At 47.8% G+C, this 23,011-nt stretch overlaps 1 protein-coding gene across 1 annotated transcript in view; it reads left to right on the top strand.

Annotated features, from left to right (window-relative positions):
• Positions 1-227: 227 nt before the first annotated feature.
• Positions 228-23,011, top strand: part of OXTR (oxytocin receptor) — a 49,786-nt gene continuing 27,002 nt past the window's right edge. The window contains exon 1 of the mRNA XM_040407200.1: positions 228-1,707. Within this exon, the coding sequence (XP_040263134.1) occupies positions 789-1,707 (919 nt within the window). The 5' untranslated portion in view covers positions 228-788. The remainder of the gene's footprint in view (positions 1,708-23,011) is intronic.

Raw genomic sequence — 23,011 nt, 5'->3', positions numbered from 1 at the left:
AAATTCCATACAGATCCAGTAGTGGAAGAAGCTGCCTAAAGTGAGGCCATTTCTAGCGCATTGTGTGAATGATCTGTGATAACATCCATTCATTCAGCTATGGCCAGCTGCATAGGAAGATGCGTGTCCTGCGGCGCCACCTAGCGGCCACCCAGGAGCAGCGCAGCCCCCTGTCCGAATACTCCTAGAGTTGGCTGCTCCTTCTGCTCACTCTCCTCAGTCTGCAAGATGAGAAGGTGATGTGAGAGGAGGCTCCTGAGGAGCAAAGCTCAACCCATGGCTCTGTAGACTTCTCTCACAGTGGTGAGGAATCTTTCCTGGAGTGATGTCTCCTCTTCTGCAGAGTTGTGTGGACTGAGCTACTAGGAGACCATTACATCCTGGACATTGGGTGGTGGTCCTGCTGACCAAGGTGCAACAGTTTGCTTTGAAATTTGCAAGGACTTAAGCTACCTGCATCTGCTGAGAGTTGTCCTGTGGATGTAACCTGCTGGGAGTTATCCAAATCTACTGCTACCTAAGCACCGCAAGAATCTGCAGATTTCTGAAAATTGTCCAGGGGGGTCTGCATGTCCTGGGGGAAGGAGGTGCTGGCAGAGACCACCTCTTCTTCTCATCTTCAAGGGAATAAAGCTTCCAGAAGATTGCAAGCAGTGGAGCTGTCACCTGCCTGGAGAGACCTTGTGCTAGGGGGTCCTGGGGAGCCAAAGGAGATGTTTTTGTCCAAGGGATGATACAAGTTTAGGAACCTTTAGTGGATTTGTAGGGTTTTATAGCTGCTCCTGGACATGGAGGGATTGTGCTTGAATTTAGACAGTTCTGAGCTACTCAACTCTTCATGGGTGAACTCCAGCATGGAGAACCAGAACCACAGCTCCAACAGCACCAGGGAGCCCCTGAAGAGGAATGAGGAGATGGCCAAGGTGGAGGTGACGGTGCTGGCCCTCATCCTGTTCCTGGCCCTGGCAGGGAACATCTGTGTCCTCCTGGGCATTTACATCAATAGACACAAGCACTCCCGCATGTACTTCTTTATGAAGCACCTGAGCATTGCAGACCTAGTGGTTGCAATCTTCCAGGTGCTTCCTCAGCTCATCTGGGACATCACCTTCAGGTTCTATGCTCCAGATTTTGTTTGCAGGTTGGTCACTTACCTGCAGGTGGTGGGGATGTTTGCTTCTACCTACATGCTCCTGCTCATGTCCCTGGACAGGTGCTTGGCCATCTGTCAACCATTGAGGTCTCTGCACAGGAGATCAGACTGCGTTTATGTCCTCTTCACCTGGATCTTCAGCTTTCTTCTCAGCACCCCCCAAACCGTCATCTTCTCTCTTACAGAAGTGGACAATGGGGTCTATGACTGCAGGGCTGACTTTATCAAACCCTGGGGGCTCAAAGCTTATATCACCTGGATAACCCTATCTGTGTACATCATCCCAGTGATGATCCTTAGCGTCTGCTATGGGCTCATTAGCTACAAGATCTGGCAGAACATCCGCCTGAAGACCGTGTGTGAGAGCGACCTGAGGCTGAGCGCCAGCAGGAGAGCCACCCTGTCCAGGGTCAGCAGTGTCAGGCTAATCTCCAAGGCTAAAATCCGGACTGTGAAGATGACCTTCATCATAGTGCTGGCTTACATTGTCTGCTGGACGCCCTTCTTCTTCGTCCAGATGTGGTCAGTGTGGGACCCCAACCCACCCAAAGAAGGTAAGAGGTTCATGTGCTCTTTCCACAAACCTCCCTCTGAGGATATTGAGTTGTGCCTTCACCTCTTAGGCTACTTTCACACTCGCGTTTTGGCTTTCCGTTTGCGAGATCCGTTCAGGGCTCTTACATTTGGTCCAAAAAGGATCAGTTTGCATTCTAATACATTCTGAATAGAAAAGGATCCGCTCAGAACGCATCAGTTCCGTCTCCATTCTGTTTTGGTGTCCGTCTGACGAAACTGAGCCAAACGTGTCAAAGTCAATGGGGACGGATCCGTTTTCACTGACACAATGTGGCACAATAGAAAATGGATCCGTCCTCCATTGACTTTCAATGGTGTTCAAGACGGATCCGTTTTGGCTATGTTACAGATAATACAAACGGATCCGTTCTGAACGGACGCAGACGTTGTATTATCTGGACGGATCCGCACAAAACGTGAGTTTGAAAGTAGCCTCAGATGGTTACTCTCCTCCGGGTCCTGCACACAGATGTCCCTGTCCCCTGTTCTTAAAGTTGCATGTTGTTCTTGTTGACTTTGCACTCTCTTGTGTTTGTGCCCCAGGGTTGAGGATTTGCTCACCGCTCCATATGTGTGATGAGTGCAGTGATACAGAAATGTCGTTTTACCTTTACGCCCCAGTGTTACATTATTAGTATTAGGTTCTCAAATAGTTGGCTGCAAAGTTTTAGTTGCAAACTTCGCAGCAGATTTATTGCAACAAAATACAATGTAAGTGAAGTGAGTTTTAGGAAGCAGCTTGGATTTATTGCAGCGCAGAAAGTGAAGGCTGCAGAATAATTCTACTGAACCATATGGCGGTTTTGTTGCCATTTGACAGCTGGTTCCAGGGCTCTCTGCCCATCTCACCCTCTCCTTCGTTACTTTAACTCTTTATGACTTGCTCTTGCAGATGTTGGCGCTCTTGCAGATGTTGGCGCGCTTGTAGCTGATATGTTCCTATGACATGTTTACTAGAGGATCTGGGTTAGGCTACACGCACACAACCGTTGGGTGTTTTGCGGTTCACAAACCGCGGATCCGCAAAACACGGATGGCGTTTGTGTGCGTTCCACAATGTGCGGAACGGCACGGACAGCTTTTAATATAACTGCCTATTATATAATTATATAATAGAACATGTTATATATTTTTTTTACGGAACAGAGCAACGGAGTGCTGTCCGCATCTTTTGTGGCCCCATTGAAGTGAATGGGTCCGCATCCGAGCCGCAGTTTTGGCGTGTGGACCAAAACAACGGCCGTGTGCATGAGGCCTTAAGGTCCTTTTACATGGACTGATGTTTAAGGCAATTATCTAGAAGGAACCGGAGGCTTCTGATAATTGTCTGATCGTCGGTGGAGATGAGAGCCGCATTTACATGCTTCAACCACCTCAGCTGTGTAAGGGCTCATGCACACAAACTTATTTTTTTCCACCTCGTTCGTTAGTCAATGGGTCCACAAAAACAACAAAAGGTACTCCGTATACATTCCATTTCAGAATTTCTGTTCCGCAAAAAGGTAGTGCATGTCCTATTATTGTCTGCAAATCACGGTCCGAGGCCCTATTCAAGTCAATGGGTCCGCAAAAAATACGGAACGCACACGGAACACATCCGTATGTCATCCATATTTTGCGGATGCATACTGTAGAAATGCTATGCACGGCCCATATTACTCATGTGTTTGGGGATTAATAAGTTACTGTTTCCATTTCCGAACCATATGGATATGTTTTGTGGAATAACGGAAAGAAAGAGGACTTAAATCAGAGGAAAAAAACAGGCACGAGTCAAACCCACAGAACAGGAGCAGATTCTTCCCTTACACCTGATCTCTCCGGAGGTTTCACCTCTGGTTTTGGCTCATGATAACTGATGGAAATAACTGAAGTGTGAACTCTGGACTGACGGCTCGTCCCCATAGAAAGCCATTGCTCCCGCGCAGCAGATCCTTGATATTTGGTGCCTACAGAACGACACGATCACCCAATCCCTTCTTCATTTGCTGATTATCCGCAGTGTGAAAGATCCTTAACACAGATTTCTGACCGATTTTACAGAAGATGAAACTGGCCGTTCGCACCCAGGGATCATAGGCTAGGTTAGAAGAAGTTCTCATCGTCCTAAAGTGAAGCCTTCCTTTCCCCTATAATAAAGTCTGCAGATTACTGATCAATGGACTATTTCTTTACACACCAATTTCAATTGATAGGGATCTGATTGGACACAAATTGGTCAGATCTCTGTAAGCGTAAAGACAACTACAGCTCAGACTCATTCTTTTCTGCGTTACATTGTTTCAATTTACTTACATTCACACATTCATCCTCCGTGTATTCCATATGTCTCTTCTATATGGCATTACCCCCTCCCCCCCATAAATGATGTCTGTGACGCCCCCTATATATAAAACTTAATGGAAACTCCATAGACGCTCATCCGGACATTGTGATGTATGAGCAGAGGTTACTCGCTGTATAATGAAAAGCTCTGCCTCTTTATAATATACTTTGTGTTTCAGTTCTTTGCCATTTTCAAGATCTCTACTAGCTGTCAGTGAATGGGAACATTCTTGTTTAGTCCCTAAGTTTGAAACCCTATATAGCCTTAATATTTCTCCCAACTGAGGGTTTGTTACAGTTGCATCCAGTGCAATCCTTTGTCAAATTTCCTTCCTGTGCTACAATGTATCAGTGCTGGTAAATGGTTACTGCACAGAGGATGCAATTGTACCAAACCCTCATTTCTGAGAAGTGTTGGGTCTGGATGGGTTTTCAGTATTAGGTCTGTACTAGAATGTTTTCGTTCATGGTGAGCATGCAGAGATCTTGAAATTCTTGAGGAATTGAATTACAAAGTATATTAGAAAGATGCAGCTTTGGATGAGATGAAAGGTGGAAGCCGCTCACTCACTGCAGGTAGTGGTGCCATTTAGTGGATCGGCGCTCTCTTCAGAGCTGAACTCCTAGTAATGGTATAGAGCAGTGATCTCCAACTTGTTGGTCTCCAGCTATAACTAGACTACAACTCTCAGCATGTTCTGACAGCCGCAGTCTGGAGGTTGTGCGGGACTTTTCCAGGTCAGGGACAGCTCCCATCATTACTATAATTACAATGACATTTAATGTAGACCGCAGGATACAAACCTCACATATGAAAACCATCTGTGCTGGATATTTAACCCCTGCATGGACCAGGCTGCCTTGCACATGTCATACCTTTTCAGTGGAACTAGAAGCCCTAGCATGCGCCTCCTCTTTGTGGCATGCTGGTGCTTGCAGTCCCATGACAAGCAGGGAGGAGTTACTTGCATGGCACTGCAGGAATCCAGATAATGACCCCCTCGCAGTCGGTAGTTTGCAGGAATGCCTCCATAGAATATATTCATCTCTGCCACTGACTACCATAATAAACATTATACTGGAAATTTCCTCTGAACTGGGAGAGGCCGTGGTGTTTCTACAAATCATGTCAAATCCAAGTCATTTCTGTTAGGCCTCATGCACACGACCGTTGTTGTGTTCCGTGTCCGTTGTTCAGTTTTCCGTGATTTTCTGCGGACCCATTGACTTTCAATGGGTCCGTTGAAAACTCGGATAATGCACCGTTTGTCATCCGCGTCCGTGATCCGTGTTTTCACGGACAACGGTTCGCGGACCAATTCTAGTCAATGGGTCTGTGAAAAAACACGGAGGCACACAAGATTGTCATCCGCGTCTGCGCGTCCGCGTCCGTTTTTTTCCTATCATTTGCAAGGCAAACTTGACTTAGATTTTTTTTCACTTTCCTTCATGTCTGGTGATCCTCCAAAAATCAAGGAAGACACACGGAAACAAAAACGGAAACGGATCACGGAACAACGGAACCCCGTTTTGCGGACCGTGAAAAAATATTGTCGTGTGCATGAGGCCTTAAAGTGATTCTGCGCCTTTGGTTATCATGGGCACTATAGTGCGCCACATCCCAGTTCTATCACAGATTTGCACATTAGGGCTCTTTCACACTTGCGTTGTCCGGATCCGGCGTGTACTCCATTTGCCGGAATTACACGCCGGATCCGGAAAAACGCAAGTGAACTGAAAGCATTTGAAGACGGAACCGTCTTCAAAATGCGTTCAGTGTTACTATGGCAGCCAGGACGCTATTAAAGTCCTGGTTGCCATAGTAGGAGCGGGGAGCGGGGGAGCAGTATACTTACAGTCCGTGCGGCTCCCGGGGCTCTCCAGAATGACGTCAGGGCGCTCCATGCGCATGGATGACGTATCCAATGCGATCACGTCATCCATGCGCTTGGGGCGCCCTGACGTCACTCTGAAGCGCCCGGGGAGCCGCACGGACGGTAAGTATACTGTTCCCCCGCTCCCCACTACACTTTACCATGGCAAACAGGACTTTAGTGTCCTGGCAGCCATAGTAACCATTCAGAAAAAGCTAAACGTCGGATCCGGCAATGCGCCGAAACAACGTTTAGCTTAAGGCCGGATCCGGATTAATGCCTTTCAATGGGTATTAATCCCGGATCCGGCCTTGCGGCAAGTCTTCAGGATTTTTGGCCGGAGCAAAAAGCGCAGCATGCTGCAGTATTTTCTCCGGCCAAAAAACGTTCCGATCCGGAACTGAAGACATCCTGATGCATCCTGAACGGATTTCTCTCCATTCAGAATGCATTAGGATAAAACTGATCAGGATTCTTCCGGCATAGAGCCCCAACGACGGAACTGTATGCCGGAAGACAAGAACAACGCAAGTGTGAAAGAGCCATTACTTTCACAACTTCTAATTGGGGAGGGGGGAGGGGGTCTTAGGACTTTTTGTTTCCCTGTTACTAAGTTATTCATTACCTTAGGATAAGAATAAATCCACAGTTTCCACTTATTTGATACATGATTCATCCTAGGTATACTTTCATGTTACAAATACAACTCCACATTTAGGTAACTTATCACCAGGGGTCAGTAACCTCCAGTACTCCAGCTGCTGTGAAACTACAACTCCCAGTATGCTCATCTCTCCTATGGCTGTGTGCATGCTGGCCATTGTAGTTTCACAGCAGCTGGAGTGCCAACGGTGGCTCACCCCTGTACCACCTGTGGTGGCGGACCTATGGCAGGTGCCAGAGCGGGCACTCGGAGGCCTCTGTGTAGGTGTCACGGTGGGGAATGGGGGAAACCCAGTCAGATTTCCTTTAGTCTTCCCAGAAAGGATCTAATCTCCAGGATGTCCGTACTGTAAGTCAGGGGGACACATGTGGGCCCAGTCTCCGTGCCGTACCCGGCAGTGGGCAGCGTAGAGATTGAGCGAGGCGCTCTCTAGTGATGCCCGGTGTTTGTAGAGTCCTTCCACCAATGGACTAGTTGTGTATAGCATTTCAAGTCTGGTAATCCAAATCCCCCTTTGTTTTTATGCTACCCTAGGATACTTAGAGTTCCAAATGAAGTTCATCATCTGTTTCCGGGCTTTCCCAAAGAAAGATTCTGGCATTGGAATGGGGAGGAATAGGTAGAGAAGTTTGGGCAGGAGCAGCATTTTATAAGCCGCCAGCCTACCGAACCAAGAAATTAGGCATTTCATGCCAGTAATATCTTTTTGTAGCTCATCTAGTAGGGTGGGGGATTGGTATGGAACGTCCTTGACGAGAGGTAAGTTAGTCGGATACCTAGGTATGATACTCTCTCTCGTTGCCAGTCTAAGGGGAACAGGCCTTTAAGGTGCCGCAATTGGTCAGGGTGTGAGTTTATAGGAAGACTCTGGGATTTCTCTAGGTTCAGTTTGTAGTAGGAGATTTGGCCGAATACCTTTAATAGACAGAATACTCTATGGAGAGAGGTCCTGGGATTTGTACAGACTGCAATGATGTCGTCCGCAAAAAGCGCTAGTTTCTGTTCTGTGGGTCCCATTTTGAGGCCTGATATGTCCGGATCCTAACTAATTAATTCCGCCAGGGGTTCAATAGAAAGCACGAAAAACAGGGGGTACAATGGGTGCCCTTGTCTGGTGCCGTTTGTCAATTGGAAGGCAGTGGATAGGGCCCCATTAGCAAAGACTTTAGCACAAGGGTTGGAATATAGTGCGGAAATGGCCGAGTATATTGGGCCAGTAAATCCGAACTTTCTTAGTACCGAGAAGGCATATGGCCAGTTAATGCGGTCAAGAGGCTTCTCGGTGTCCAGTGTCAGGAATATGGCCGGAGTACCTGATGCTTCTGCGGATAGAAGTCTCCTGGTGTTATCCGGAGCTCGCCTCCCTGATACAAACCCAGTTTGGTCTATCGAAATTAAAGAGGGGATAACGGACAGGAGCCTATTCGCTAGTATTTTCGCATAGATCTTTACATCGCAGTTTAATAGCGATATTGGTCGATAGTGGTTTTAAAGGGTGACTTGCCTGATTTAGGGATCATCATTATAAGTGCCTCCAGCGTTTCCGATGGGAAGGAGTTGGTGACCATAGCTGTAGAGGACACTGGAAGAAGATGTTTGAGGAGTAAATGGCCGGAGGAGAATCCGTCGGGACCCGGGGCCTTATTTAGGGGGAGTGAGCGGATTACTGCATTTAACTCTTCAGAGGATATCGGTTTGTTGAGGATCTCTAATTGGCCTGGCTTCAGTTTTCGGAGGTTAATCTGTTCTAGAACGGAGTCTATATCTTGTTGGGGGGGCTGGGTGGTATCTGTATCCGTCCTTAGATTGTATCGATTAGAGTAATAATCTCTAAAGGCGTTAGCTATGTCTCTAGGGGGGGTCCCTGTTGTGGGGTGGTGGAGACTTTGTATTCTCGATTTCAAAGTTAGGGACTTGATCCTTTTCGCCAAAAGCGCTCCAGATTTTTTATCTTGAGCGTAGTATTAAAACTTAAGGCGTCTAAAGGACTGTTCATAGGCGTACATGAGGAGGCTCCGCAGATGCAGTCTAGCTCCAGAGAGCTCTGCTAGAGGAGTCTCAGAGAGGGACTGTTCATAGGCGTACATGAGGAGGCTCCGCAGATGCAGTCTAGCTCCAGAGAGCTCTGCTAGAGGAGTCTCAGAGAGGGACTGTTCATAGGCGTACATGAGGAGGCTCCGCAGACGCAGTCTCGCTCCAGAGAGCTCTGCTAGAGGAGTCTCAGAGAGGGACTGTTCATAGACGTACAGGTGGAGGCTCCGCAGATGCAATCTAGCTCCAGAGAGCTCTGCTAGAGGAGTCTCATAGAGGGACTGTTCATAGACGTACAGGTGGAGGCTCCGCAGATGCAGTCTAGCTCCAGAGAGCTCTGCTAGAGGAGTCTCATAGAGGGACTGTTCATAGACGTACAGGTGGAGGCTCCGCAGATGCAGTCTAGCTCCAGAGAGCTCTGCTAGAGGAGTCTCAGAGTGGGACTGTTCATAGGCGTACATGAGGAGGCTCCGCAGATGCAGTCTAGCTCCAGAGAGCTCTGCTAGAGGAGTCTCAGAGAGGGACTGTTCATAGGCGTACATGAGGAGGCTCCGCAGATGCAGTCTAGCTCCAGAGAGCTCTGCTAGAGGAGTCTCAGAGAGGGACTGTTCATAGACGTACAGGTGGAGGCTCCGCAGATGCAGTCTAGCTCCAGAGAGCTCTGCTAGAGGAGTCTCAGAGAGGGACTGTTCATAGGCGTACATGAGGAGGCTCCGCAGATGCAGTCTAGCTCCAGAGAGCTCTGCTAGAGGAGTCTCAGAGAGGGACTGTTCATAGGCGTACATGAGGAGGCTCCGCAGATGCAGTCTAGCTCCAGAGAGCTCTGCTAGAGGAGTCTCAGAGAGGGACTGTTCATAGGCGTACATGAGGAGGCTCCGCAGATGCAGTCTAGCTCCAGAGAGCTCTGCTAGAGGAGTCTCAGAGAGGGACTGTTCATAGACGTACAGGTGGAGGCTCCGCAGATGCAGTCTAGCTCCAGAGAGCTCTGCTAGAGGAGTCTCAGAGAGGGACTGTTCATAGGCGTACATGAGGAGGCTCCGCAGATGCAGTCTAGCTCCAGAGAGCTCTGCTAGAGGAGTCTCAGAGAGGGACTGTTCATAGGCGTACATGAGGAGGCTCCGCAGATGCAATCTAGCTCCAGAGAGCTCTGCTAGAGGAGTCTCAGAGAGGGACTGTTCATAGGCGTACATGAGGAGGCTCCGCAGATGCAGTCTAGCTCCAGAGAGCTCTGCTAGAGGAGTCTCAGAGAGGGACTGTTCATAGGCGTACATGAGGAGGCTCCGCAGATGCAATCTAGCTCCAGAGAGCTCTGCTAGAGGAGTCTCATAGAGGGACTGTTCATAGACGTACAGATGGAGGCTCCGCAGATGCAGTCTAGCTCCAGAGAGCTCTGCTAGAGGAGTCTCATAGAGGGACTGTTCATAGACGTACAGGTGGAGGCTCCGCAGATGCAGTCTAGCTCCAGAGAGCTCTGCTAGAGGAGTCTCAGAGTGGGACTGTTCATAGGCGTACATGAGGAGGCTCCGCAGATGCAGTCTAGCTCCAGAGAGCTCTGCTAGAGGAGTCTCAGAGAGGGACTGTTCATAGGCGTACAGGTGGAGGCTCCGCAGATGCAATCTAGCTCCAGAGAGCTCTGCTAGAGGAGTCTCAGAGAGGGACTGTTCATAGGCGTACATGAGGAGGCTCCGCAGATGCAGTCTAGCTCCAGAGAGCTCTGCTAGAGGAGTCTCAGAGAGGGACTGTTCATAGACGTACAGGTGGAGGCTCCGCAGATGCAGTCTAGCTCCAGAGAGCTCTGCTAGAGGAGTCTCAGAGAGGGACTGTTCATAGGCGTACATGAGGAGGCTCCGCAGATGCAGTCTAGCTCCAGAGAGCTCTGCTAGAGGAGTCTCAGAGAGGGACTGTTCATAGGCGTACATGAGGAGGCTCCGCAGATGCAGTCTAGCTCCAGAGAGCTCTGCTAGAGGAGTCTCAGAGAGGGACTGTTCATAGGGGTACATGAGGAGGCTCCGCAGATGCAGTCTAGCTCCAGAGAGCTCTGCTAGAGGAGTCTCAGAGAGGGACTGTTCATAGACGTACAGGTGGAGGCTCCGCAGATGCAGTCTAGCTCCAGAGAGCTCTGCTAGAGGAGTCTCAGAGAGGGACTGTTCATAGGCGTACATGAGGAGGCTCCGCAGATGCAGTCTAGCTCCAGAGAGCTCTGCTAGAGGAGTCTCAGAGAGGGACTGTTCATAGGCGTACATGAGGAGGCTCCGCAGATGCAGTCTAGCTCCAGAGAGCTCTGCTAGAGGAGTCTCAGAGAAGGATTGTTCATAGGCGTACATGAGGAGGCTCCGCAGATGCAGTCTAGCTCCAGAGAGCTCTGCTAGAGGAGTCTCAGAGAGGGATTGTTCATAGGCGTACATGAGGAGGCTCCGCAGATGCAGTCTAGCTCCAGAGAGCTCTGCTAGAGGAGTCTCAGAGAGGGACTGTTCATAGGCGTACATGAGGAGGCTCTGCAGATGCAGTCTAGCTCCAGAGAGCTCTGCTAGAGGAGTCTCAGGGAGGGACTGTTTGTTCAGTGATTCCAGCCTGTGAATATTGTGCATCGTGTCTTGGATGTCTATCTCTTTGTTTGCGCCATATGCTACTCTGCTTAATGAGGACTCCCCTCATGTACGCCTTGTGACCGTTCCATAGGGTGTAGGGCTGAATCTCTGGGGTGCTGTTTATGGCAAAGAATTCTGTAAGGGAGGATTCCACCTCTTTACTGATAGATGGGACGGACAACAGATAAGTGTTTAGTCTCCAAACATAGTCTGAGGTTTTCGAGGGGGTTTCCGGAACGGACAGTGTTACTGGAGCGTGGTCTGACCATTGAGGTCCTATCTATGAGGGATCTGCTTACCCAGAACATGTCTATGCAGGAGTAAGTCCTGTGGACTCCCGAATAGTAAGTGTAGTCTTTTTCATTCACATGCAGGAGACACCATATGTCATACACGTTTGCAACCAAGACTTTGCGGGATGAGGGTTTTGCTGTGGAGTCAAGAGAGGCATTAAGGTCTCCACAGAGCACAATGCTTCCCTTCTGTACTTTCTGCAATTTGCCCAGTAGGCGCCTAAGGAAGCGTCCTGTGTGCGCGATGGGTGCGTAGATATTCACAATGGTAAATTCCACATTGTAGAGTAAACAATGCGCTATTATACAGGGTGGGCCATTTATATGGATACACCTTAATAAAATGGGAATGGTTGGTGATATTAACTTCCTGTTTGTGGCACATTAGTATATGTGAGGGGGGAAACTTTTCAAGATGGGTGGTGACCATGGCGGCCATTATGAAGTCGCCATTTTGAATCCAACTTTAAGTTTTTTCAATAGGAAGAGGGTCATGTGACACATCAAACTTATTGGGAATTCCACATGAAAAACAATGGTGTGCTTGGTTTTAACGTAACTTTATTCTTTCATGAGTTATTTACAAGTTTCTGACCACTTACAAAAGGTGTTCAATGTGCTGCCCATTGTGTTGGATTGTCAATGCAACCCTCTTCTCCCACTCTTCACACACTGATAGCAACACCGCAGGAGAAATGCTAGCACAGGCTTCCAGTATCCGTAGTTTCAGGTGCTGCACATCTCGTATCTTCACAGCATAGACGATTGCCTTCAGATGGCCCCAAAGATAAAAGTCTAAGGGGGTCACATCGGGAGACCTTGGGGGCCATTCAACTGGCCCACGACGACCAATCCACTTTCCAGGAAACTGTTCACCTAGGAATGCTCGGACCTGACACCCATAATGTGGTGGTGCACCATCTTGCTGGAAAAACTCAGGGAACGTTCCAGCTTCAGTGCATAAAGAGGGAAACACATCATCATGTAGCAATTTCTCATATCCAGTGGCCTTGAGGTTTCCATTGATGAAGAATGGCCCCACTATCTTTGTACCCCATATACCACACCAGTCTTGGAGGGATCTATCCAATGTGGGTTAGTGTCAGACCAATAGCGGTGGTTTTGTTTGTTAACTTCACCATTCACATAAAACTTTGCCTCATCACTGAACAAAATCTTCTGCGTAAACTGAGGGTCCTGTTCCAATTTTTGTTTTGCCCATTCTGCAAATTCAGTGCGCCGATCTGGGTCATCCTCGTTGAGATGCTGCAGTAGCTGGAGTTTGTAAGGGGGCCATTTGTGAGTAGCTAATATCCGCCGAAGGGGTGTCCGACTAATGCCGCTCTCCAGTGACATGCGGCGAGTGCTACGCTGTGGGCTCTTGCTGAATGAAGCCAGGACAGCCGCTGATGTTTCTTCATTAGAGACAGATTTCATGCGTCCATATTTTGGCAAATCCAACACTGAACCAGTTTCACGAAACTTAGCAACTGTAGCATGGGAGATGGGTGGTCTCGTAGGGTGTCTTGCATTGAAATCTGCTGCAATGACCCGGTTACTGCGTTCACCAGACAACAACACAATTTCTATCCGCTCCTCGCGTGTTAACCTCAGCGACATGTCAATGGCTGTAAACAAAGAGAAACTTGTAAATAACTCATGAAAGAATAAAGTTACGTTAAAACCAAGCACACCATTGTTTTTCTGTGTGAAATTCCCAACAAGTTTGATGTGTCACATGACCCTCTTCCTATTGAAAAAACAAAAGTTGGATTCAAAATGGCCGACTTCAAAATGGCCGCCATGGTCACCACCCATCTTGAAAAGTTTCCCCCCTCACATATACTAATGTGCCACAAACAGGAAGTTAATTTCACCAACCATTCCCATTTTATTAAGGTGTATCCATATAAATGGCCCACCCTGTATATCGACTTTGTGGATCAATCCAGGTTTGATGTATCTGAAGCGCCACCGATGCCTTAAAGGCTATGAGTATTAATCCATGAGTGGATAATGATGGATAATGGTCTTTATGGTGGATTTTAGGCGGGTAAGAGGATGACATGTGCGTCTCCTGCAAGCAAGCAATGTCACATCTTTGGGATTTTAGTTCTCGCCACATCACTGACCGCTTAAAGGGGCTGTTCAACCCCCTTACATTTAAAGAGAGAAGTTTAAGTGCCATCGTAAGATCTGAAGAGATGATAAGTGTGTCGGCTGGTACTGGTTGTATAGGCTGAGGGGGGTGTCCAGCATGTAGGAGGCAAACACCCGGACACTGGGTGCGATAAAAATCTGCTAAAAACAAAGAAGTAACAAAAATGAACATATAACAAGTCACAGTTGAACAATAAATGTACCCAGACCATGAGCGTACGCCGGATTCTGTAGGTACTCTGTGAGCTGGGGGTGAAAACAGTTCACATAGCAAATCCGCTCCAGAGGGATTCCACCATCTCCCTCGCCCAAGGCGAAGAGCTATATGGGGAGAGAAAAAGGACGAAGGCAGAGAAGGAATAAGAGAAAGCAATAGTTCAGGATACAGGTGCCACGCGCCACATCCGTTTTCGCAGGGGAGGTGGTCTTAGTCGGTGAAGGTTCTTCTTCTCTGGGGATGCGCCCCTTGGAGAGGAGAGCTTTTCTTTCTTCCACTGTTGCAGCTGCAAGGAATGTTCCTTTCCTGTTGATCAGGATCTTTGTAGGGAATGTACGGTATAGCGCGTCGTCTTAAGATAGACGTGAGCAGTGCAAGGCGTTTGCGAGCTTGCAAGGTGGCGGCTGACAGATCTGTATATAGTTTCAGGGAGGTATAAGGATCGGGTAAAGGTTGTGATAGAAGGAGTATCTGGCCAGTACATCCCGAGGTACTGAGTCTGGTAGATTAGGGGGCTTGGGGACTCTATGTGCACGATCTGTGCTGAGTTCGTAATCAGCACAGGCAGGGAGTAGTGTTTTGGTAAGCTGTTGTTGTAGATATACTCTGAGTTCCGGACCCGGGACTGACTCCGGAAAGTTGCGGAATTTTATATTATTCCTGCGATTGCGCTCCTCATAGTCCACCAATTTGGCTTGCAGAGTGTCTACCTTGTCATCTAGGGCATTATGGGAGTCTACTAATTCGTGGACCTGTCCTCTGCCTTCTCATGGTGCCCGGACGGTCGGGTGATTTCATAGAACATAACTGATGTAGGATGATGAAACTCGGCCTCGGTGCAGAGCAAAGACCAGTCCCACCACCCCGATGCTGGAGCTGCAGGCATCAGGTGCACTTAGTGGGGGGCTCCCAATCAGGCCCCCCCACCCCCACCCATGCGGCTGTCAGGACATGCTGGGAGTTGTAGTTTTGCAATGGCTGAAGCAATAGAGGTTGGAGACCTCTAATCTGAGCTGGGAGTGTCACGTTTGCGCCTCTTGTGAACCGCCTATGGGACTCCATCACACAATCCGGACACGTTCAGAACTCGTGGCGTCTATGCAGGAATCTCGTCCAAATGTTTCATGTAAAACTAAGATAAAATGTGCGAAGCGGACGGCGATTTCCTGCAGATGATAATTATAATTACACGCCGTCCTCCTGGCGTTGCCATTAATCATCCCGATCTCTGCCGCCTGCAAAAGAGCAAAAAAATAATGCAGAAGCTTTATCCCAGCAAAGTGCTGTCACCTGAGAATTATAGGGGATCTCTACCTGATAGGCGGCATTCTCAGTGATGTCACCGCTGATCTCTAGTGATGGATAGGCTGCATTCTCAGTGATGTCACCGCTGATCTCTAGTGATGGATAGGCTGCATTCTCAGTGATGTCACCGCTGATCTCTAGTAAATGGATAGGCTGCATTCTCAGTGATGTCACCGCTGATCTCTAGTGATGGATAGGTGGCATTATCAGTCATGTCACCGCTGATCTCTAGTGAATGGATAGGCTGCATTCTCAGTGATGTCACCGCTGATCTCTAGTGATGGATAGGCTGCATTCTCAGTGATGTCCCCGCTGATTTCTATTGAATGGATAGGCTGCATTCTCAGTGATGTCACCGCTGATCTCTAGTAAATGGATAGGCTGCATTCTCAGTGATGTCACCGCTGATCTCTAGTGATGGATAGGTGGCATTATCAGTGATGTCACCGCTGATCTCTAGTGAATGGATAGGCTGCATTCTCAGTGATGTCACCGCTGATCTCTAGTAAATGGATAGGTGGCATTATCAGTGATGTCACCGCTGATCTCTAGTGAATGGATAGGCGGCATTCTCACTAATGTCACTGCTGATCTCTAGTGGACGGATAGGTAGTGCTGTGGGTGGAGGATGCAGGTGTTGCACGGTGGAGGATGCAGGTGTTGCACGGTGGAGGATGCAGGTGTTGCACGGTGGAGGATGCAGGTGTTGCACGGTGGAGGATGCAGGTGTTGCACTCTTTATGTTGTGGTAATTAATGAGATATCTCATTCTTCAGTTTTCCAACATTTTTTCCACTGGGCGTGTTTTCTTATGTAAATGAATCTCTAGACAGATTTACTATTGGGACTATTTAAAAAGTCGCAAAAAAGTCGCAATTTCACTCCAGTGAGGACCATGCTTATCTTATGAGACTTTTTAATAGAACATGCGACTTTTTCATAAAAACGTGCAACTTTTTTGTAAAGATGTGCGACTTTTGTAAAGCTGCTTACTGACGGATAAACTGCTACCGTCAAACCACATTTATTACAGTCTTAAAGGGCCGATCATAAATCTGACTTGGCTAAAACTGACTTTAGCCATATGTGAAAGTGGAGTGAGCTGTCAGTCATGATAAATCTGGCCCATAGAGCGCAGACGCCATGAACATTCTTCTTACATGATGTAAGGATGATGACGCATCAGAACAACATAAGAACTCCGCAGCCAGCGCTCATGTTCACCAATTTTATGAATGTGAATAATGGCAGCTGCTGAAAATTTGTGAAAGTGAAAATCTTGCAATTAGAGAAGTTGATATTTTTCACGCCCCCCTCCCCCTCACCCCATGTCCTCCTGACTCTGCTCTTTTTGTGGTTTAATCTGGCCCGGCGCAGCCATTTGGCATCTTTTGCCCCGAGCGAATTAACCCCGCGTCCTTCCACCGCCTGCAGACTCTTAATTGACTTTTATATCATATAAACACGCTAATTGATTGGCCTCACCCCCTCCCCCGGGGCGCGGCGTACGTTCAGCGCCCCGTCTGACCTGTAGAGTGGAGGCGTAATGTGCGGAAGCTGATGGCCATTAAGGCACAGCTGTTCGCCAGTTAACGAGGTGTTGGACCGGCACTGCGCTATTAGGTGCATAGAAATGACATTATTGGAGCATATGATGGATTGCTACATATTTAATGGCGCCAAGTCGTGTCACGTGACTAGCGGCACAAACACTGAAGCCGTTAATACATCAAGAAAAGTTGAAATAACGCGCAGTAATTAGGCTGAATTCACACTCCGCCAGTTTTCACATAACTGCAACAAACGAGAGACTTCTTATATAATATGTAACACAATGTTGCGATTTGTGATAAACAGACTTGTTAAGGGTAAATTCACAGGCGGCAGCTTCATAGCAGAATGAAAGCCAGCGCCAAACCTGGGACTGGAATAGTTTCTGCAGCGGGTGCACGGACTTCTGCAACAGATCTGCGGCGTGTGAACATAACCTTCTGCTGATAGGAGCTGTAACACAATGTGAACTTAAAGGAATTGTCCAGTTTTATGCAGATGAAGCTTAATCGTTATATAAAAAAAGAGGCGTGCAATCTCTGAGATTAAAAAATTCTCCATTTCTCTGCTTGCTGTCAGTGAATGGGAAAATACATATAGAAGCTGTAAATCTGTCCTGATCATGTCCAACTGATACACATGCAAGACTCATCACAAGACAGAGCTCTGCCAGGTTTCCGGCTTGTTTCCACTTGATGACAACAAGCAGACATCTTGAAACTGGTGAAGTATTGAAACGGAAATCCCTTTGCCGTGAATCTTCAACCCTGAGCACAGATTTCTGCAAAAATACAGGGCAGCCCAAGAAAAAGCAGCCGCCTCCAATATCTCCAAATCCAACTGCCTAATAGTAAATCTGTCTTATTTGTCCCCAGCAACCAATCAGAGCTCAGCTTTCATTTTGCCAGAGCCCTGTAGGAACTAGGAGCTGAGCTCTGATTAGTTGCTATGGACAACTAAGACTGATTTATTATCCAGTTTGATCAAAGTGACCGATTGTGTCAGAAAGATGGAGTTCCCCCCGGAGCAGCGAATAGGGATTGGGGAAGGCGATTAAGGAAATGCCAAAGACCATTACCAACAAGGAACAAAACCACGGGCAAAACGTCGTATTCAGAGTCTGGTTGAGAAACGGCTGCAAACATGACGGAATCGAGGCCTCCACCGATCAGGACGACGGAAGTTGTGGATGAAATTCAGCAGCGGAGCAATAGCCCCCAAAAATCACCTCGAAGACTGTCTCAGCGGGTTGGTGGATCAGGAACGACGTGTCAGCGAGCGCTGAGATCTCTGAACCTGATACCGCTTGTGATGCTGCGGTATCCGCCAACATAACCCGACCTGCCCAAAGAGGCCGAGACCTGAACGGGGACCACTCTCAGCATCTTTTCTGACTTGCGCGCTCATCTTGTCATACTATCGCTGGAGGCGGCGACTTTTTCGTGGGCCGCCCTGTATCTTTATATCTGCTTTATTTTTTTGATACAGAGCTCCAGATCCTCTGCATAGATAAATGTTATGATTCTGAATGTCCACAGCCACCACTAGGGGGAGCTCAGCAGCTTCCATTTATAAATGTATACAGTAAGCTCCTCAGCTCCCCCTAGTGGTGACTATCCACAGCCAGAATGTTATCACTGATGCATATGCAGGGGGTTTGGAGCTGTGTATTAGATATTTTAAGTGTGTAAATAGGGATAGGGACAGATGACCTATCTGCACATTGATATCACTGAGTATGTAGATATCTTTTCTGTATTTGGGGCTCTTATAAGGCAAGGACCATACATCCATTTTTACATCACTGGGAATTTTCCCACATGTCACAGGAACTTCTAGATCATGTCTGAGCTGCTTTATCCCATCTGATCATACCGCACTCCTAAGAATTACCATAAATGATGGTGGTTATAGTCCTGACCATTAGTTAATATGGTTGGTTTTGATGACATCATCAGTTAGGATGGCTTCTCTTCAGGATTGCTTAACCATGCCTGGACACATACTGGGGTCTCTGTGCGGACTTCTCTCACTGGACCTTGAAGATATAAACCCCTCCAGTAATTCCTGAGTAACACAATTTTCTGTTTAGGACCATGGCCCACGCACAGCCCCAGAGCCCATCATAATCCAGCCTCTGTTCTCAGCCTCCCATCCTCACAGGACTCCATTTCTCATGCAGCCTTGAGGTGTCTTCCATGTCAATGGTTCTCCACAGATCAGGTTCAGGTCACATCATTCATCTCCAGCATACTTCATGACATGGACAATGTTCCTCAGAGGCCTCATTCACGGGCACAGAAGCCTCCCCTGAGTCCTCCACAGAAGCTGCTGGATTTCTTACGATGTGTAAGAATCTAAGAGAACTCCTACACTGATACATTGTAACGCAGTAAGTGCTGCAGTATGAACAGGACTAAGTCAGGACAGATTTACATTCTCTGAATATAAACATACATTTCCTCCATTCACTGACAGCAAGCAGAACGTCAGAAGGAAGTGAAAAACAAAGTATAAAGGAGACTGGACAGAGTGGGACGAGCTCTGTCCTCCATGCTGGGCACCTTGCTGGATTTTCCTTGTACTTTTGAAACTTCCATCAAACGATTCTTTTTCAGAGCCACTTGTTTCTCCAGGATTCTGTAGACCTTGCATGGCAGACCCACTCACCGCACTTTTCTTAGAAGCAGTTGCTGCTGTTCCTTCTTTCATTGCTTTTCTCTCTTCCATTTCTTCATGGCTTTTTCTTGGGCTGGAAACACTTCCATTCTGAGCATTTCTTCCAACAGGTAGGACTTTGGGATTTACATCCACATTTGGAAGAGTTTGGAAGTTTCCTCCAAGTGAAGGCCTGGAAGCCTGGGTCTTGCTTGGGGAGCTTCCCCACCCAGGGTGGCCCCTCCTGGGCTTTCTCTAGACATCAGGAGAACCTCTAACACACGTTCTCACAGCTAGGAGGCAGTATTGTAGTAGTTATATTCTTGTACATAGGAGGCAGTATTATAGTAGTTATATTCTTGTACATAGGGAGCAGTATTATAGTAGTTATATTCTTGTACATAGGAGGCAGTATTATAGTAGTTATATTACTGTACATAGGAGCAGTATTATAGTAGTTATATTCTTGTACATAGGAGCAGTATTATAGTAGTTATATTCTTGTACATAGGAACAGTATTATAGTAGTTATATTCTTTGTGGCAATGTGAACATTAAGGTGTTGTTTCCCCAGGTTCCAGTCCGGGACTTAGGGCATGCTCATGTCCAGGGATGCTATTTAATCCTGCTAATGGATCCTGGGTGGGTCTCACTCTGGAGAGTGTGCAGACAGAGGCCTGGTGAGGCTCTGTCAGTGTGGTCTCAGCTAGGCAAGGCTGAGGGGCCACGAGGCTATGCAATAGCCTGGACTTTGGGGGACTCAGCGACACCCAAGAACAAGCATTGAAAGGTCAGAGTCAGGAGGACTGCTAGACCACAACCCCCTCCAAAGGTTCTGCATTTGTTACAGCCTGAGGGCTGGTGGACTGTATGTCTGGGGTAAGCCGCACCTGGTTCCATGTGTGAACGCTATCGTATAGCCGAGTTAGGGATACAATGTTTATTATGTTTAGGTAGAGCCCAGACGGGCAGGCTTTTGTTTTATGCCATGTTGTGTATGAAGAGTGTAAAATAAATTGCACTGTTTGGACCTGAAACCCAGTGGTTATGAAGATCCTTGTGAGAATGACCCCCGAATAAGAGGCGATCCCTTACATATGGTGGAGGATGCGGGCAATAACAGCAGGTTGCTAGGGGCAACGACCTGACGGAAAAGAGCAGGTGCTGCTGAATGTTGCCAAGGAATTGCTGTGTTTCTGTGCAGTGACTTAAAGGGCCGGAAGCCTGCTTGTTCGCTGGAGCTGGAGCAGGTGCTGCTGGAAAACTGCTGGTTAATCTGGACTTTATTTTTCTGAGGTGTAAGGTGTGCAGGGATTTAAAGGGCACAGTAAAAGAAACTGACCTGTGAAAATGGCTGCCAAATGGTGGAGCGCGTGGGAAAAGTCCTGTGAGATGGTGATCGGGGGGATCCCGCTGCTGGTTGTACTAGACTCCCGCCAACAAGTGTCTCAGGTCCTGCCCGTAATTCTGGACTTTCTGGAGAGAGGGCCAGAGACAGATGTCACCGTGTCTCTGACCTTTATAACAGACTATGGCCCTGTGCAGTGGGAGCTCTTAAAATGTGAGACCCTGGAAGTGGAGTTTGTGCTTGGCAAAGATTTCCCGTTATTTTGGCAGCTGTGGAGAGGAGAAAATGCTACAAATTGTGTACCTGGAGAATCCGATGAACAGCAGATATGTGCCGTTGCCAAGGGCAACCGTCGGGAAGACAAAGAGGTGGAGAGCGGTGCGGTTCTCAGGAGTGCATATCTTCCCTGCGACTGTGTCCGGAGTCCTGGAGAGGAAGTGCGGAGGTGCAGTAAAGCTGTTGCTAGGAGCAACCACAACCTTGATGAGTCCGCGGGAGAGAATGTCACTGCTTTACCAGAATGGTTTATTACAAAGGGTAAGACTGTTCCTGTTATTAACTATGTGGCAGACCCAGTGACAGTGAGCCGGCGGCAGGGGATACCTGCTGGTCCGGTAGGTAATAAGTCACACAGAGAAAAAACTGTGTCTGAACAGGCGGATAAGCCTGCTGTGATTGCTCCCTCGCAGAAACCTGCAGGGGAGAAGGTTTCTGGGTCACCCAAAGAGCTGGTGATCAAAGCTAGATTTGGGGTGGTGAAAGTCAGAGATCCCATGCTAGCCCAGGTAAGAGGTAGCATGATGGCCGCCCCAGAGACTGGTAGAGTGTTACATGTTCGGGACAATTATGTGAATAATACGGACTCTCAGGTGGTTCTCACTGAGAGTGAACCTGATGTTACAAATACGCTCATACATGAGGAAATGGTGGGCCGTAATTTCCCCTTATGCTTGGAGGTTTTAAGTAATGGAGACATTTCTTCAGAGAGTGACAAAACTCCTGCAGAACCTGTACCTGTCCCTTTAAATGATAATGTGAAGGAGCTGCACATTGAGAACAAGGGTGCAGATAAGGTAAAAAGTGATGGTATCATGTTTGACGAAATGCATAATGGAAATGTGATGTCATGTGAAATATGTGATAATAATGACAGGCCTTTTCCTTTGCAGGCTGTGATTGGGGAAAAAGCTAACCCTGTTGGTAAACATGTTTCTGATATAAAAGTGTTGATAAATGTTGAAGAAACACCCCTAGGAGACCCCATTGTAGACAATGTGGCGGGGCTAGAGGGTGTACCACACGTACCAGAGGTGGATGTGCAGTCTCCACAGGTTTCTATGATTAATAAAATGTCCCAGGTGGGGATTGACTCATGGGTGCCCCTAGAGGTCAGGGTTAATAATGACACAAACAGTATAAGTGGCGTATGTGCCGTGACAGTTAGCAACTTTGAGAGTGAGGCTACCATGTCAAGACCCAGCAAAACTAAAGTGGTTACTAGTAGCGAGTCTAGCGACCAGATGACTGTTATATCTGACGAGACGAGAGTTCAGTCGGGTGACAGCCTAGTGTCTGAAGCTCATATCCTGACAGTTGTAGATGACCTGACAGGACAGTACAGCTACAAACTTGAAGATGTTTTCTCTCGCTCTGCACAGTCCCTAGATACACTAGAAATGGCGCTAGCGGTTCTAGCAGAGCAACTGCAGGAGTCTCCAGAGGAGTCACAGAAAGAGATGAATGAACTGAAGGAACTAGAGTCACTAATAGAAGCGGAAATTCTCCAACTTCAAGAGGAACTTGCAGCTTCTGAGCGATCAAGACTTCATGCAGAGCAGGAAAGAGATGAGTTGGCTGATGAGGTTCTAGACAGCGCCTCAGAAAAATCTGCTCTCTTGGAGGAGAAAAGTCATTTGGAAGCCAGGATGGCTCAACTTGATCAAGAGTTGCGTGTTCGGATGGTAGACCTGGACCACCAGAAACAAATTGTGTCTAAATTGGAGAAGAAACATAAGATGTTGGACAAGCTCCTGGCTGAAGAGAAAACCACCTCGGCCAGATATGCCGAAGAACGTGACCAAGCGGAGACTGATGCTCGAGAGAAGGCGACCAAGGCCCTCTCCTTGGCTAGAGCCCTTGAAGAAGTGCTTGAGGAGCGAAATGAATTAGAGAGGCTGAACAAGCAACTCAGAGCAGAGATGGAAGCTCTCATGAGCTCAAAAGATGCCATCTATGAGTTGGAGAAGCCTAAGCGTGCTGCTGCACAGC

This window comes from Bufo bufo, chromosome 9 (genome assembly GCF_905171765.1).
Source record: "Bufo bufo chromosome 9, aBufBuf1.1, whole genome shotgun sequence".
In the NCBI taxonomy this organism is placed as follows: Eukaryota; Metazoa; Chordata; class Amphibia; order Anura; family Bufonidae; genus Bufo; species Bufo bufo.
This window is presented reverse-complemented; position numbering and strand designations above follow the sequence as displayed.